At 38.1% G+C, this 18,496-nt stretch overlaps 1 protein-coding gene and 1 pseudogene across 13 annotated transcripts in view; both read right to left on the reverse strand.

Annotated features, from left to right (window-relative positions):
• DOCK7 (dedicator of cytokinesis 7) overlaps window positions 1-18,496 on the reverse strand; it is a 210,485-nt gene that overhangs the window by 152,632 nt on the left and 39,357 nt on the right. For all 13 annotated transcript variants that reach the window (XM_081816976.1, XM_031027711.2, XM_006732893.3 and 10 more), the window contains exons 5-9: window positions 17,562-17,691; window positions 17,243-17,455; window positions 16,803-16,888; window positions 5,196-5,262; window positions 3,069-3,218 (exon numbers count right to left, since the gene is read on the reverse strand). In XM_081816976.1, coding sequence (XP_081673102.1) covers window positions 3,069-3,218; window positions 5,196-5,262; window positions 16,803-16,888; window positions 17,243-17,455; window positions 17,562-17,691 — 646 coding nt within the window. The remainder of the gene's footprint in view (window positions 1-3,068; window positions 3,219-5,195; window positions 5,263-16,802; window positions 16,889-17,242; window positions 17,456-17,561; window positions 17,692-18,496) is intronic.
• Window positions 8,635-8,802, reverse strand: LOC115940792 (U2 spliceosomal RNA; annotated as a pseudogene).

Consider the following 18,496-nt stretch of genomic DNA (forward strand, 5'->3'; position numbering starts at 1 on the left):
CATACAGAGAAGTACAGCTCCAGCTGAATCCACTGACCTGCAACCAACCAAGAGACAGTTGCAGGAACACAACCACCTAAGAGAGAGTACAACCAATATCGACTGACCACCAGAGAACTCAGATGCATGACCTAAGTAAGTGCTTGTGGTTGCATGCCACTGGCATTTTCTCTTTTTGTACTTGTATAGCAATAACTCACCAAGACACAGATCAACGGAATTTTTCCTCTCAAGAAACAGAAACATCCTGCTGGATTTAAGATTAAGATTTAAGAAAACCTCCTAAATTAAAATTTCCTTTAAAATTTTAATAATATTTTTTTTTATTTTTTTTTTAAAGATTTTATTTATTTATTTGACAGAGAGAGACAGAGCGAGAGAGGGAACACAAGCAGGGGGAGTGGGAGAGGGAGAGGCAGGCTTCCCGCGGAACAGGGAGCCCAATGCGGGACTCGATCCCAGGACCCCGGGATCATGACCTGAGCCGAAGGCAGACGCTTAACGACTGAGCCACCCAGGCGCCCCAAAATTTTAATAATATTTTAACTTATTCATTTTTTTGAAATTACAAGAAAGTCTTTAGCTATGTATACACACATATTTGTGTACATATGTATTTTACACAATTGAGGTCATACAATAGAGTTTTGTACCAGACTTATTTGTCACTAAATATTATATCACACACACATTTCTGTGTCACTAAAAATTCTTTCAAATTGTGGTTTTATTTGTCGTAGTATCCCATCATATGAATGTACCATGATTTATATCCCTATTTACTTATATTGAACATTTACGATATTTCTTATCCTTAATCCCATCTAAGCTGTTCCCTCCATGACAACCAAATCTTGTCACTAAATAATCTCATTTTCAAGCAGTCAATATTCCAAGCAGCAGCTGTATCTTTCCCTCTCATTTCCTGAAATATGTTCTATTTTATGAAAACGTACCATATTCTCACATAAAGGAATCTGTATATACTATATTTATCAATTGTATTAATACCTAAAACTTTACTCTTTGAGTTTCTAGAGACCACTGCTGCTAAATCGTTGCTTCTAGGATTGACTGTTCATTGTAGCTAAGACCTATTTTAACCTGAATTCATAGCAATGTGTCCACAAATTAGGACATTATTCCTGTGGGTAAACAGGATTCATTTCATGACAATCCACTTTATAACCTTATTGTAAAATTCATTACCTTTTATGATAATTTTATATAAATAAAGGTAAAATGATTAAGGAATATATTTTAGGCTTCTCTCAAGTCAAGGTCAAGTTATGGCAAGTTATTCTTCAAGTTATCCTAAGCTAAGGAGCTTAATAAGATTCAGATTTTACAATTTGTAATCATTATTCTTTTTGGTTTTTGTCTGTTTTGTTTCAAGTTTTTATTTATCCTCCAGTTAGTTAATATATAGGGTAATACTACTTTCAGGAGTAGAATTTAGAGGTTCATCACCAACATACAACACCCACTGCTCATCACAGCTGCCTCCTTAATACCCATCACCCATTTAACCCCTCCCCCTGCCTACCCTCATTCTAGCAAACCTCAGTTTGTTCATTATAGTTAAAAGTCTGTTTGATAGAGACGAACCATGAGAGACTATGGACTCTGAGAAATAATCCAAGGGTTTCGGGGTGGGGGGGTTGGAGGATGTGGCAGCCCGGTGATGGGCATTAAGGAGGGCAAGAGTGGTGATGAGCACTGGGTGTTATATGCAAATAATGAATCATGGAACACTACATCAAAAACTAATGATGTACTGTATGGTGACTAACATAATACTAAAAAAAAAAACTGATGGTTTGCTTCTCTCTTTTTTTTCCCCCCTATGTTTCTAATTCTTATTCTTAACTGGCTGACATTCAAATCATAATGCTCCATGACCTCGATGATTTAGATATTGATATTTATATACTATAGGAACTGAGTGATAAAATCATAGTAAGGCTCCTATGACAGTTAGTTTTATATGACAAATTGGCTCGGCTATGATGCCCAGTTATTTGATCAAATCAATCTACATGTTATTGTGAAGATTTTTTTTTTAGAGGTGATTAGCATTTAAATCAGTAGAGTAAAGCTTCTCCACAACGTGGGTGGGCCTCATCCAATTATGAGAAGGCCTTAAAAACAAAAACTGAGGTTTCCCAAAAAATAATTCTCAACACTGCCTGAGTCTCCAGTCTGCTGCCCTGCAGAATTCAGACTCAAGACTATAATATCAACCCTTACCTGAACGCCAGCCTGCCACCTTGCCCTACACATTTCAAATTTGCCAGCCCTCACAATTATATGAGCCAATTCTTCAAAAGCAATCAATCTCTGTCTGTGTGTGTGTGTCTGTGTCTCTGTGTGTCTGTGTGTATGTGTCTCCATCCTACTGATCTGTTTCTCCGGAGAATCCTTACTAACAGAGCTCCCACTCAAAAAAACACTTGGGAAGCACCTATAGTATACATCCAATACTGTGTTAAAAAATATTAAGATGAGGGGTGCCTGGGTGGCTCAGTTGTTAAGTCTCTGCCTTCGGCTCAGGTCATGATCCCAGGGTCCTGGGATCGAGCCCTGCGTCGGGCTCCCTGCTCCGCAGGAGGCCTGCTTCTCCCTCTCCCACTCCCCCTTGCTTGTGTTCCCTCTCTCGCTGTCTCTCTCTCTCTCTGTGTCAAATAAATAAATAAAATCTTTAAAAAAAAAAAAAAGAGGGCGCCTGGGTGGCTCAGTTGGTTAAGCGACTGCCTTCAGCTCAGGTCATGATCTCGGGGTCCTGGGATCGAGCCCCGCATCAGGCTCCCTGCTGGACGGGAAGCCTGCTTCTCCCTCTCCCACTCCCCCTGCTTGTGTTCCCTCTCTCGCTCTGTCTCTCTCTGTCAAATAAATAAATAAAATCTTTTAAAAAAATAAATAAATAAATAAATAAAATAAAATAAAAAAAGAAATATTAAGATGAAAAAATAAAAAAGATAAAATCTTTGCCCCTGACAAGCTTGTGATATTAATAGAGACAAGTATACAGACACTACACAAATAAATATATTTAACATTATTCTCACCTTTATTACAAGAAAAACATCTTGAGAAGGATAAGTGATAGAAAAAATAGCTGATCTTGCCAAGGTGGTAATGGCAGCAGGTGGTACATGGGGACGTAATAATCCTTTCATCTGCTCAGAATTAAGGTCAAAATAAAAGTTTTCTGAAATCTAAAAAAACATTCATATATTAAATTTAAAATCTGTAAATTTTACAAAAATCAAGCATACTCAGTCTTAAAATATTATAGATATTAGAACACTATATTAACATACAGTTTATGATACATTTCAATGACCAACCTTTACATATCTAAATCACACTAAAAAGAAATACACAAACTATTTGGGAAATATACAAGAAACATATTCTAAAGAACTATATCCCTAACTTCTTTGATTAGAAATGTAACCTGTAATAAAGTACACAAAAAAATTATTATAATGAATTACCTCATATTGAGTCTTTAAAAAATTATATATTTTAGCAGTCTGATTTAGCAAATACAAGCTGCTGGAGCAGAGTTCCACTGCAGAAATCTATCATATATTGACAGCAAAAGTCACTGAAAGTACTTAGTTTCTACTACACATTAATTAGGCTTAGAATGTAAATTAAGAAATGTTGAGGGGCGCCTGGGCGGCTCAGTCATTAAGTGTCCGCCTTCAGCTCAGGTCATGATCTCAGAGTCCTGGGATCGAGCCCCACATCAGGCTCCCTGCTCGGCGGGAGGCCTGCTTCTCCCTCTCCCACTCCCCCTGCTTGTGTTCCCTCTCTCGCTGTGTCTCTCTCTGTCAAATAAATAAATAAAATCTTTAAAAAAAAAAAAAAAGAAATGTTGTATGAGGGGCGCCTGGGTGGCTCAGTCATTAAGCATCTGCCTGCGGCTTGGGTCATGATCCCAGGGTCCTGGGATCGAGCCAGGGAAGGCCTCCCTGTTCAGCTGGGAGCTTGCTTCTCCCTCTCCTTCTGCCCCTCCCCCCTGCTCACTCACTTCCCCGCTCTCTCTCTCTCTCAAATAAATAAATCAAATCTTAAAAAAAAAAAAAAAAAAAGAAATGCTGGATGAAACAGCCCTCTGAAAAACTTCTAAGAGTAATAAAGATACAGTAAAACTAAAGCAGTATTTAAGACAAAATATTTCAAGCACATATACGTGATCTTTTAGCTAGTGTGAATTTTAAAATTGCATCAACAAAAATTCCTAATGATTTTAATCCTTTATACATCATTTGCCTAAAATGCTTTTCTTATATTAACTTTTTCTTAAACTAAAAGCTGCTTGCTTCTGCTACTTGCTTCTGGAACCCTTTTCATTAAATAAAAACTAGGTATCAGCTAAACTACTTTATAGTAAGATAATATTTAACAAGTCTCAATTAATTAAATTTCTATCTTCTTTTTATTTATTTTTTTTTTTTTAAGATTTTTTTTTTATTTATTTATTTGAGACAGAGAGAATGAGAGAGAGAGAGCACATGAGAGGGGGAGGGTCAGAGGGAGAAGCAGACTCCCCGCCGAGCAGGGAGCCCGATGTGGGACTCGATCCAGGGACTCCAGGATCATGACCTGAGCCGAAGGCAGTCGCTTAACCAACTGAGCCACCCAGGCGCCCCTCTATCTTCTTTTTAAAAGATAAATGTTTGGGATGCCTGGTGGCTCAGTTGGTTAAGCCTCTGCCTTTAGCTCAGGTCATGATCCCAGGGTCCTGGAATCAAGCCCTGCATTGGGCTCCCTGCTTCTCCCTTGCCCTGCTCCCCTGCTTGTGCTCTCTCTCTCAAATAAATAAATAAAATCTTTTAAAAATAAAAAATAAAATAAAAAAATAAAAGATACATGTTTAACAATTCTAAAAAATACCATCACTTATTTTCTTATAAAACAAATTAAACGGATCCCTGGGTGGCTCAGTCGTTAAGCGTCTGCCTTCAGCTCAGGTCATGATCCCAGGGTCCTGGGACTGAGCCCCGCATCGGGCTCCCTGCTCAGCAGGGAGTCTGCTTCTCCCTCTCCCACTCCCCCTGCTTATATTCCCTCTCTCGCTGTGTCTCTCTCTGTCAAATAAATAAAATCTTAAAAAAAAAAATTAAAACATGTTTCTGAAACCAAGGATTATGACAAAAGATGTTCAAACAATATACTCTTACCTTTTTCTTTTCCTTGACATCATATAAAGCCAAACTTGCAAAAATGGGTTCAATTTCAATTTCAAACCTTTAAGAAGAAAAAAAAAAAAGGAGTTTAACCTTTCTACATCTATGCTACCCCTTCTTTCTGAAACACTTTTCCATGTATATCTTTCAGTCTAAATCAACCATTACCTCCTCTACATAATCCTGTATTTTCAATGTAAAAAAAACTAAGAAACCACGTAAAAAAATTCACAGGAAAATGGGAGCATACAAAATTCCACCACATGGAGAGAACCAAAATTAAAAGTTTCAGGGCCTATCCATCTAGACTTTTGTCTATGTATAAATGCACTTGGTGAATGGATTTTTTTTAAAACATTGTACACTTAGTAGTCTGCTTTTTCAACTTATTATTTTATGGATATATCTCCCTGTCATAAATATTAATCTAACCATGATTTTTAATGCTGGCATAGTAATTTTCATTATATGAATATGCCAAAGTGTATTTTAGAACTGTATGCTTAAATTGAGATGTCTAATTTCACTTCCCAGAACAATGATTTACATACATCAAACATGATATGTAACATTAGGTTAACTAAAACTCTAGAGCAGTGGTTCTCAACAAAGGACAATTTTCCCCCAAGGGGACATTTGGCAATGTCTGGAGACATTTTATTATTTTTTTATTTTTTAAAGATTTTAATTATTTATTTATTTATTTGGCAGAGAGAGAAACAGTGAGAGAGGGAACACAAGCAGGGGGAGTGGGAGAGGGAGAAGCAGCCTTCCCGCGGAGCAGGGAGCCCGATGTGGGGCTCGATCCCAGGACCCTGGGATCATGACCTGAGCCGAAGGCAGATGCTTAACAACTGAGCCACCCAGGCGCCCCTATCTGGAGACATTTTAAATTATCATTACTGCAGGAGTATTACTGGTATTTCGTGAATAGAGGCTAGGGCTGTGGCTAAACATTCTGCATTGTATAGGAGAGCCCCTGACAAAAAAGAATTATCCAGACAAAAAAGTCAATAGTGCCAAGGTTAAAAAAAACCCTGTTCTACACTGCTCATTTTTTTTATCCTAAGAGTATTATCAAAGTCCTTGCAGGAGATAACATACTCGCATTGGGTTAAGAGTTTAATGAAGGGTGGGTGATTCACAAAGATTGGACAAGATTTAGGAAGAATAACTACAGAGAGTACAATTCTCTGGGGACAACAATAGCAGGGAGTCACTACCAAACCTTGACCTAAAGGAGACCTTGGAAGTGGTAAACCAAAATTTAGAAAGAAAAGATATATAAGGGCCTTTCACAGAAACAGTGGCCTTGGGAGAAGGAGGCAACCAATCAACATGACCTAACAGGGAATGAGTAAAGGAAATAAATACCCCTGATTTCACACTCTTCTACCCTCTGACTTCTGCTGATGCCTCTTTTAGCAGGACTCAACCCAGAAACCAAAAGAATAAGGATTTTGGTAATACCGTCTACACAGCTCAAACTCTACAAAGCCTACTCTGCAACCTCTGTAACACCTGTTACTGTCACTCTCTCGGACTCTATGACTCCAGGGGGTATGTGGTATCACACTGGACTTTTAATATGCATCTTTTCATATATTTATGACCACATAGGTATCCTCTTTTGGACCATTTTTCTATTTCATATTTGCCATTTTCCTCATTAATTTATACTTCTTTATGAATTCTGTATATGGACACTTTGTCAAATGAATGTATTGAAAATATCTGCCCCCTCTGTATGACAGAGAAAGAAAGAGAAACAGAGAGAAACAGATATCCAACTGTCCTGCCAATTTATCGAAAAGATTACCTTTCCCCACTGTCTATACAGTTGTCTCCCCTTATCTGCAAAAAATGTTCCAAGACCCCCATGGATACCTGAAATCTTGTGGACAGTACTGAAAATTATATATACTATGTTTTTTTCCAATATATATACAACCAGTGATAAGGCTTACTTTATACTTTAGGCACAGTAAAAGATTAACAACAATAACTAATAAAAAAATAGAACATACTGTAATAAAAGATTTGTGAATGTGGTCTCTCTCTCTCTCTCTCAAAATGTCTTATTGTACTATACTCACCCTGCTTTTCTTTACGATGATATGAGAGGATAAAATGCCTATGTATGAGATAAAGTGAAGGGAATGACACAGGCTTCCACGTAGGGTTAGGCTACTATTGACCTTTTGACAATACATCAGAAGGATCATCATCTGCTTCTGGACAGCAACTGACCACTGGTAACTGGATCCATGGATAAGAGGGAGACTACTGTCGTACCATTTTAATAGTAAATCAAAAATCCATGAACATATAGGTCTATATCTAGCTCTATTCCATTGGATGGTTTATTGAATTATGTGTACATGCAACACTGTCTTAATTATGTAGCTTTGTATTAAGTCTTGATACCTAGTTTATTTCATAAAGTGCTTCAAAACTGCCCTGCCTCCATTTGGCCCTTTGCATTTTCGTATAAATTTTAAATTCAGATAAAAATAAGCAAAAATGGACCAAAGGTAAGAGAAATGTTCATTCCTTACTGAGAAAATTAAAATCCCATTTTGTAATTTAGCACCATAAAATTCATGTATAATAACTTTTTTTATGATAGTTTGGAAACAGTATTTAAAGATCCATATTGTTAGTATTGATGAACAAAGGCAGGAAATCCTGTGGAAAAAACCAGTGTGTTTCACATTAAGAAAGGCTCCTCCTAACGCATGACAAGAATTTTTTAAATGAGATACATAATTTGATTTTTTTTTTTTTTTAATGTTTCAAAGGCTCTTCCATTATACAAAGGACTGCCATGGTGGTTGCTTTTTTCTTTTTTATCTTTTCTTTTTCAATGTATACTCCTCATATATTCAGCATATAATTTGAGACAGAAAATTCAAAAAAAGCATACCATATTACTCCCGTGCAACCAAACATATGCATGCTTGAGTTTGTCAAGAAATACTATTTGAGGGGCACCTGGGTGGCTCAGTCAGTTGGGTGTCTGCCTTCGGCTCAGGTCATGATCCCTGGTCCCGGGATTGAGCCCCGCATCGGGCTCCCTGCTCAGCAGGGAGTCTGCTTCTCCCTCCCCCTGCTCTTGTGCACTTGTGCTCTCTCTCTCTCCTCTCTCTTTCCCTCTCAAATAAATAAAATCTTTTTAAAAAAATTAAAAAAGAAAAAATAATACTATTTGAGCATTAGATACTCAGTGGCTACTAAGCTGCAAAAAGGTTTTTTTCTTTTCCACTATAAGTGCTCATTTATTTGAAGTGCTGAGAATTCTGAAATATCCAAAAAAAAAGCAATTTTTAATCATTCAGAGGCCTATGAAAAAACACAACTAACAAAATATTGGCTTATTTCTTTTAGGCTTTTTTTTCTTTTAGTGGGGTGTTTGTTTTTTTTTTTTCCTCCGAGAGGGCGCACTGTTTGTGGAAGCAATACAATACCATTCAATGTGGGGAATGGATGGAGCAAGCTCCCATTCCACGTCCTAGTTCCAAAAATTCATTTAATATACTGTCCTTGGCTAGAGGATGCATCAGATATTAAACTGTTAAGAAGAGATTTTAGTGGGGTGTATTTTAACACGTTTGCTTTCATACAATTTTCATAATACAGTTTTGAACATTTTATCAACATGTATTGACCCTCTATCATGACTTATGGTCAATTTTGTCTGATAATTATATCACTACAAATCTGGAATTACATTGTTGCCTTGGAGTTTTCTGAACCACACAGATAGTACATAAGCTTATGGTTATGAACTCAAGAGCAGTTACTCTTTTGGGGTTTTTTTCCTGTTTCATATCTAAGATTTTCCCTGCTAGAGCCAAAGTCATAACAGATAAATATCCCTACCACCTAGAATACTACTTGTACAAAATCTGCTGTTAGGCACTTAATACAAGAGTCTGTTCCACCTGTTTGAGTGCAAGCTCTTTCTCTTATAGAGTCCATTAAAACAGGGTTGGGAAACAGCCCCAATGTAAAAATTCGCTATAGAGTGCTTACCCCTATGGAAAGATTTCTTAGCATTTCTAGGCTCCCAAGAAATTCTTAGTTTTGTAACAGCTAACCATGCCTGGGTAGGGTTTCCTTGAATGTCTAGACCACTTTATTGCTGACTCACAGTCTTCTTAATATTAGAAACAATTTTCTCATGCAGGATAAAGGGAAGGTTATTCTTGGAAAACAAAATGTAAGAAAACTTATTTTCATAAATGTATCAGTTTCTGTAATTGATAACAAAAATAAAACTATCATTTCTGACCCTTTCTGAAATCACAATGTGACTAAGTTCTTCCTTACTTTAAACCTGGATTTTTCTTATGATAGAGAAATCATATATATATAATTCTAGGTCCAGAATTTTCAACAAAAGCTGACCAAACTAAAACTAAAGAATGCAAAATGATGTGAAAATCCATTCTATATTTTATTTCTTTAAGGGAGAAATAATAAATTTAAAACTTTATTAGTCAGTAAGATCGTAAGTATAAAACCAAAATGAGGGGCACCTGGGTGGCTCAGTAGGTTAAACGTCTGCCTTTGGCTCAGGTCATGATCCCAGGGTTCTGGGATTGAGCCCTGCACTGGGCTCCCTGCTCAGCAGGGAGCCTGCTTCTCCCTCTCCCACTCCCACTGCTTGTGTTCCCTCTCTCGCTGTCTCTCTGTCAAATAAATAAAATCTTAAAAAAACACACACACACACGGGGCACCTGGGTGGCTCACTCGTTAAGCGTCTGCCTTTGGGTCAGGTCATGATCCCAGGGTCCTGGGATCAAGCCCCACACTGGGCTCCCTGCTCGGCGGGAAGCCTGCTTCTCCCTCTCCCACTCCCCCTGCTTGTGTTCCTGCTCTTGCTGTGTCTCTCTCTGTCAAATAAATAAATAAAATCTTTAAAAAACAAAACAAAACACAATGAGATGCCTCACATCCACTCTCAACAAAAAATAGATAATAAAAAGTGTTGGCAAGAATGTAGACAAGTTAGAAGCCCTGTATTTGCTAGTGGAAATGTAAAATTGTGCAGCTGCTTTGGGAAACAGGCAATTCCTCCAAAATTTAAACATGGAGTTACCAAATCAACCACAATTCTTTTTTTTTTTTTTAATATTTTATTTATTTATTTGACACAGAGTGAGACAGCGAGAGCAGGAACACAAGCAGGGGGAGTGGGAGAGGGAGAAGCAGGCTTCCCGCCAAGCAGGGAGCCCGATGTGGGACTCGATCCCAGGACCCTGGGATCATGACCTGAGTCGAAGGCAGATGCTTAACGACTGAGCCACCCAGGCGCCCCACCAAATCAACCACAATTCTAATCATAGGTATATACCCAAGAGAAATGAAAACATATGCTTGTACTGCTAAAACAGTGGAAACAACCCAAATGGTCATCAACTGATGAATGGATAAACAAAATATTGTGTATCCATCCAATGAAATATCACTCAGCCACAAAAAGAAATCAAGTACTGATACATGCCACAACATAGATACACCTTGAAAACATTATACTAAGTGAAAGAAGCCACAAAAAGAAACACATATTGTATTACTCCATTACTGGGAAATGATCAGAATAAACAAATCTATATAGCAGAAGACAGATCAGTGGTTGCCGACGGTGGAAGACTTGGGGAAAAAAGTGAAAAGTAATGGATATGGGATTTCTTTTTGGGATGATGAAAATGTTCTAAAACTGTTGATATTGCACAAATCTGTGAATATACTAAAACCTACTGAATTGAATCCTGGGTGAATCCACTGGTGAACTATCCTGGCTCTACTTTGGGTGAACTGCATAATATGTGATTATATTTCAATAAAGCTGTTATTTTTTAAAAAGTGGAAACAACACATGCTCATCAACTGATAAATGGATAAACAAAATGAGCTGTATTCACAGTATAATATTATTAGCCATATCAAAGAACAAAGTATTGATATATACAACATAAACCTTGAAAACATTATGCTATGTGGAAGAAGCCAGACACAAGGACCACATATTATATAATTCCATTTCATGAATTATACAGAATAGGGAAACTTAAAGAAACCTAAAGCAAATTAGTGGTTGTCAAGAGCTGAAAGAATAGGGAGTGACCACTAAGGGTACTTTTATGAACTGAATTTTGTCCCCTGAAAATTTATATGTTGCAGTCCTAATCCCCAATGTGACATTTAGAGATAGAACTTTAAGTAGATAACTAAGGTTAAATGAGACCATAAAACTGAGACCCTAAGACAAAAAGAGTAGTGTCTTTATAAAAAGAGAAAGAGACCCCAGAGACCTCTCTCTCTTCATGCGGGAACAAGGAAAGGCTATGTGAGCGTACAACAAGAAGGTGGCCATCTGCAAGCCAGAAAGAGAGGCCTCATCAGAAACCACTCCTACCAACACCTTGATCCTCAACTTCCAGTCTCCAGAACTGTAAGAAAATAAATTTCTGCTGTTTACACCACCCAGTCTAGGGTATTTTGTTATGGCAGTCTGAGTAGACTACTACAGGTATGGAGTTTCTCTCTGGGGTGAAGACTATGTTCCAGAATTAGTCACAGTAATGTTATACAACTTGGAATATACTAAAAACCACTGACTTAAGCCTTCTGGGGAAGATGATGGAGTAGGAAGACCCTAAGCTTTACCTCTTCCCACAGATACAACTAGATAACACCCATATAAGTGTAAATAAACCAGAAAACAACCCAAAGACTGGCAGAACAGACTCTCCACAGCTAAACGTAGAGAAGAGGCCACATAAAGAATGTAGGAAGGGCAGAGACGAGGTCAGGAGCTAAATGGGTCTGCAGGAGGGAGGAAAACAATAGGCACAGAAAGTGGAGGAAAAAACAGACCATCAGAACAGGCACCGGGAACCTGCAGGGGTAAGACGAATCCCCATTTGGCTTTGAAAATCAGAAGGGCCAAATTTCACCAGTTCTTACCATCAGTGGGGTTTAACACCTGGACTTTAAAAATCAGCAGTTAGGCTTTGGGAGAGCCAGGAAGATAAAAGGAAACTGAGTCCCCGCCTTTAAAGAAACAGCACAACAAACAGTCCTTTAGATTTTTCTCTTTTAACATAGATTTATTTATTTATTTATTTATTTATTTATTTGAGAGAGAAAGCATGCATGCATGGGGGGTGAGGGGGCACAGAGGGAAAGGGAGAAAAAAACTTAAGCAGATTCCGCCCGGAGTGCAGAGCTGGACTCAGGGCTTGATCCCATGACCCTGAGATCAAGACCTGAGCCGAAACCAAGAGTCGGTTGCTTAACTTACTGCTACACCCAGGCGCCCCAGACCCTCAGATTTTACAGCATAGATGGAGCAGTTTGAAAAATTTCTGGTGTATGGGGCGCCTGGGTGGCTCAGCTGGTTAAGCGTCTGCCTTCAGCTCAGATCATGATCCCAGTGTTCTGGGATGGAGCCCCGCATCGGGCTCCCTGCTCAGCAGGGAGTCTGTTTCTCCCTCTCCCTCTGCCCCTCCCTCCCGCTCATGCTCTCTTTCTCGCTTGCTCTCTCAAATAAATAAAATCTTCAAAAATAAATTTAAAAATAACCTTTAAAAAAAAAGGAAAAGAAAAATTTCTGGTGTATACAGAAAGGAAATTTGTTTACTAATCTCAGAGCATGTGCCGGAGGAACAGGGATCATTGAAAGACCTCTCCAGGAACAAAGAAGCTAGTGGGTGCCATTTCCCTCTCCACCCCCCAGCCTAGATACCTACAGGAACCAGCACAGCTCCAACTGTCCACCTAACTTGCTAACAGCACACCGTGCCTCTTCATTCTCCTGCAGACCTGCCCTCTGCAATATGCCCTTGACCAGAAACCATCCAAAGCAATGCCATAAGCCTGGCAGTGTGCAAGCAGCCCCAACAGGGGCCAGGACCACTCCAAAGTAACTCCTACCCTAGGGAAAGGGAAAGATAACCACACACATCAATCCCACTGTGCCCAAGCAGTGGGCTAGGGGCAGACAGCTGATCTGACTGCAGGCCTCAACCACCAAGGAAAGTTTCTCGGGAGACAACACAGGGAAAGTGCCCTGCAGTTCAGTGCTACTACATCTCTGGCAAATGCCTGGTCTTACTTAGCTTAAGCCCAAGGCAGCCTCAGACCATCCGACTAATAACACAGGGACCGAACCCTGCCCACAACAGGCAAAGAGAGCCATTGCAGATAACTGGACTGAGGGCAAAAGCAGCTCAGCCATGACAGCAGGACACATGCATCACATATAGGAGACCTCCTGAATCACTGGGTTCTGGTGAACAGGAGACAATGCACTGCAGGGCACTACAGGACCTCTTCTTCTTAAGCCACTACTTTCAAGAGTAGGAGACGTAGCTGACGTTCCTAACACAGACATAGATACAAAGAGTTAGACAAAATGAGACACAGGAATATGTACCAAATGAAATAATCAGGACAAAATCACAGCAAGAGAACTAAACAAAAATGAGATAAGTAATACATCCAATAGAGAATTTAAAGTAATGGTCATAAAGATATTCATGGGACTCGAGAAAAGAGGGGAGGACCTCAGTGAGACACAACAAAGAGAGAGAAAACATAAAAAAAAAAAAAAATGAATCAAAGACAAAGAACTCAGTAACTGAACTTAAAAATACACTAGATGGGATAAATAGTAGACTAGAGGAAGCAGAAGAAGGGATCAGTGACCTGGAGAACAGAGTAATGGAAAGCAATCAAGCTGAATAAAAGAGAGGAAAAAAAATAATAAAAAATGAAAAGAAATTTACAGAACTCAGTGACACCATCAAGCATAGTAACATTCGCATCATAGGGATCCCAGAAGGAGAAGAGAAAGGAAAGGGGGCAGAAAATGTATTCAAAGAAATAATAGCTGAAACCTTCCCAAACGTGGGGAAGGAAACAGAAATCTAAATCAAGGAGGCACAGAGAAGCACCAAGAAAACCAACCGCAGGAGGTCCACACCAAGACACAGAGTAATTAAAATGGAAAAGGTACTGACAGAGAATTTTAAAAGCAGCAAGAGAAAAAAAAACAGTTACATACAAGAAAAAACCCATAAGACTATCAGCTGATTTTTTAGCAGAAACTTTGCAGGCCAGAAGTGAGTAGCATGATATATTCAAAGTGCTAAAAGAAAAAAACCTGCAGCCAAGAATATTTTATCCAGCAAGGCTATCATTCAGAATAGAATGAGAGTAAAGAGGTTCCCAGACAAACAAAAGTTAAAAGAATTCATGACCACTAAACTAGCCCTACAAGAAATGTTAAGGGTGATGCTTAGAGTGGAAAGGAAAGACCATAAGCAGGAGTAAGAAAAGAAGGAAGCACAAAAACAGTAAAATTAAGTACATCTGTAAAAGTCAGGCAAGAGATTCACAAAATAAAAAGATGTAAAGTATGATACCATATACCTAAAATCTGGGGGTGGGGGGGACTAAAGAATGGATTCAAACTTAAGTAACCATCAACTTAATATGGACTGCTTATGCATAAGATGTTATACACAAACTTAACTGTAACCACACATTAAAAACCAGTAATAGATATGCAAAAAATAAAGAGAAAGGAATCCAAGTATATCACTAAAGAAAGCCAGAAAATCATGAGAGATGTGAACAAAAGGGGAGCCTGAGTGGCTCAGCTGGTTATGCAATCAACTCATGATTTCGGCTCAGGTCATGACCTCAGGGTCATGAGATCAAGCACAAGCTGGGCTCCATGCTCAGTGCAGAGTCCGCTTGAGATTTTTCTCTCTCTCTCGCCCTCTGCCCCTCCCCCAACTCATGCATGCTCTCTCTCTCTCTCTCTCAAATAAATAAATCTTTACCCAAAAAAAGAAGTGAGCAAGAAAAGAAACAGAGAGAATATAATGCTAAGTGAAATAACTCAGTGAAAGACAAAAACCAAACGACTTCAATTATATGTGGAATTTAAAAAACAAAACAAACAACAACAACAAAAAGACACAAACCAAAAAACAGACTTAACTGTAGAGAACAAACTGATAGTTACCAGAGGGGTGGTGGGTTGGCGGATGGGTGAAATAGGTGAAGGGGATTAAGAGTACACTTACCATGATGAGCACTGAGTAATACACAGAATTACTGAATCACTATATTGTACACCCGAAAATAATACAATGCCATTTGTTAACTATACTAGAATTAAAATTTTAATAAGAAATAAGTAAACCACTGACTTTTAAAAGGGTGAATTTTATACAGAAATTATATCATAATAACTGATATTAGCTGTCCTGATATTCAAAAGACTCAATGCACTAAAGCACTAACAGGTGTCTAGATAAATCTAACTAAATATGTAATACCTTAACTTTCAAAGGAAGGAAAATGTCCAAGTTATCCAGACACAGAAGTGGTCTATCCCTATGAGTTGCTGCTTTTAGAAAGTTCTATGGATTGAAACTTCCTTTATCTTTAGTCAGAACTAGTAATTAACTTCAAATCACTTTGATGATGTTAGATCAGAAGCCATTTAACTTTTTACATAAAGAAATATATACTTAAAAATCTTAAAAAAAAAAACACAAAGCCTACTATGTAACAAATGTATAATCATCTCTTAAGGGAAAAGCTACTTTGCCTTTATATTCCCCAAGCCAAGTACAGCATCTGGTAAACACGAGATACTTAGGAAATGCCTTTCGGGGCACCTGGGTGGCTCAGTCGGTTAAGCGTCTGCCTTAGGCTGAGGTCATGATCCCAGGACCCTGGGATCAAGCCCCACGTCGGGCTCCTTGCTCAGTGGAGAGCCTGCTTCTCCCTCTCCCTCTGCCTGCCACTCCCCCTGCTTGTGCTCTCTCTCTCTCTGACAAATAAACAAATAAAATCTTAAAAAAAAAAAAAAAAAAAAAAAGGAAATGCTTTCAAGTTTTATATATAGCTGTGACAAAGAGTCATCTCCACCTGTGAGCCAAAAATGCTCTTAAGCTCAGCTTCATACAACAGTTTTAATGCTTAGGGGCATTTAAAATTATGTATAGGGGGGCCAGGGTGGCTCAGTCATTAAGCATCTGCCTTTGGCTCAGGTCATGATCCCAGGGTCCTGGGATCGAGCCCCGCAGCGGGCTCCCTGCTCAGTGGGAAGCCTGCTTCTCCCTCTCCCTCTGACACTCCCCCTGCTGTGTTCCCTCTCTCGCTGTGTCTTTCTCTGTCAAATAAATAAATTAAATCTTTTAAAAAAATAAATGAATAGGGGTGCCTGGGTGGCTCAGTCATTAAGCGTCTGCCTTCGGCTCGGGTCATGATCCCAGGGTCCTGGGATCAAGCCCCACATCAGGCTCCCTGCTCTGCGGGAAGCCTGCTTCTCCCTCTCCCATTCCCCCTGCTTGTGTTCCCTCTCTCGCTGTCTCTCTCTCTCTCTCTCTCTGTCAAAATAAATAAATAAAATCTTTTTACATAAATAAATAAATAAATGAAATTATGTACAGAAGAACAATACTTCTCAAATGGACACAAATACAAGCATAAAATCTACTAGGATTTTGTCATACTAATACTCAAAATATTTTTTGAAAAATAAAAGTTATACAATAAACAAATACTTACTTGAGTGATAAACATTTTACAAGAAGTCTCTGACCAAAGTGCTCTTTGGGCACATCAGGAACACTAAGTCGTTCTATTGGCTCCTCCTACAAATTGACAAGCAGCGTTAAAATGAACATTCTTACCATATTTCAACTCTTTATAATTTTTTAAGTACTTATTTTATTAATCTAATACTTTTGAGTCTTCACAGCTGAGTACAGAAAACAAGGACCGATTTACGCTCAAACAGAAGTCATTAGATCCTAAGTGTGCTCAACTCATAGAAGTTACACTTGGTTATATATTAAATATATTCACTCAAAAAGTGTATTTCATTTACTAAAAATTATACCTATGTTTCAGTTAAGTTTTATTCCCTATATTATTATACTATATACAATACTCCCAAAATACTTATTTTAATAATCATCTACTTCTTTATATCTAAATATCGATACCTCATCTGGTGACGGATGCAGACCAAAGAGTTCCTTGTGGCGGTTCGATTTCCTTTGGTCATCATTCTGACGGTCTATTTCTTCATTGGGAGTGCGATCAAGCAAGTTGGGAAGCAAAGCATCAGGAAGTGAATTTTTCAAGTCAAAAATACTGCATGCCCAGCTACCCCTTGGAGTATCATCTATTGACATTGAACGTCTTTTAAGATCATCCTGTCATGCAAAACATTAAACATAAATATATTTATTTAATAAAGAAATAAAAAAATAAACTACTTTAAAATAATTTCTTTTAGACATTTAAAAATAAAGGTATTACTTGCTCATCCTGGTAGTTGTTGCCATCTGGAGCTTCATCGGATTCAAAGACCTGTTTTGGCAAACCTTTTTGCCTTTCTTTCTGTTTATCTAATGTATTAGGATTAAATCCTGTTCCCAGTTTATGATACCTATTCAAAATAAAATAGTTAAGTAAATGTCAGTTTTGGAAATTTTTCATTTTCATCATTATGTAACAAGCCAACTGTTCTCTGTATTATTTCTTTACATTAATAAGGATACATTCCAGCAGTTTTGATTATGTTAAACATTTAACCAGAAGTTTAAGAAGACTTCCGTTCAAAGTTCCTTTACTCCAAATAGAGAGCAGATTAGGACATTCCAAAAGTAAATCATAGTCTTCTTTCCACGACAACCATGTATATATAACTTAAGTTGTACTTCCAATTCAGATAATATTTTTTCTTTGCAGTAAAAAGAAAGGATGGGAAGCCAGGCTAAAGAACAAAATGAGAGAGTAGAAAATATATACTGCATTCATAACAATGTAAATTTTTAAAAGGCAGAAAAATATAAAGCATTGAATCTCAAAATTTCAAATAGCCAAATAAAGTTCCTATATGTCATTACGTATAAACGATCTGAAACAAGCTAAAGCTGCAGACTCTTAAAAGGAAAAACTGCAAGATCTACACCATTGTATACATCTATTAGTTAACATGTATTGCTACATAATATATATATTAGACTTAGAATAACTCTTAAACTAATGTAACCTTCTTTCCTAACAACCCAATATCCAAGAGCATTAAGCAGACACTAAGATCAAAGAGCAATTACTGTTCCATACCTCATATAGTCAAACTGGGGAAAATTTTAATTGGAGCAAAAACAATTATGATTACCAGAGGATGATATGGTTCTTGCCACTAGTGAATTTATGAAACAGTAAAGAATCACACGTGATATGAATCA

The sequence above is a fragment of the Leptonychotes weddellii genome, chromosome 4, assembly GCF_054177405.1.
Source record: "Leptonychotes weddellii isolate Sample4059 chromosome 4, ASM5417740v2, whole genome shotgun sequence".
Classification (NCBI taxonomy): domain Eukaryota; kingdom Metazoa; phylum Chordata; class Mammalia; order Carnivora; family Phocidae; genus Leptonychotes; species Leptonychotes weddellii.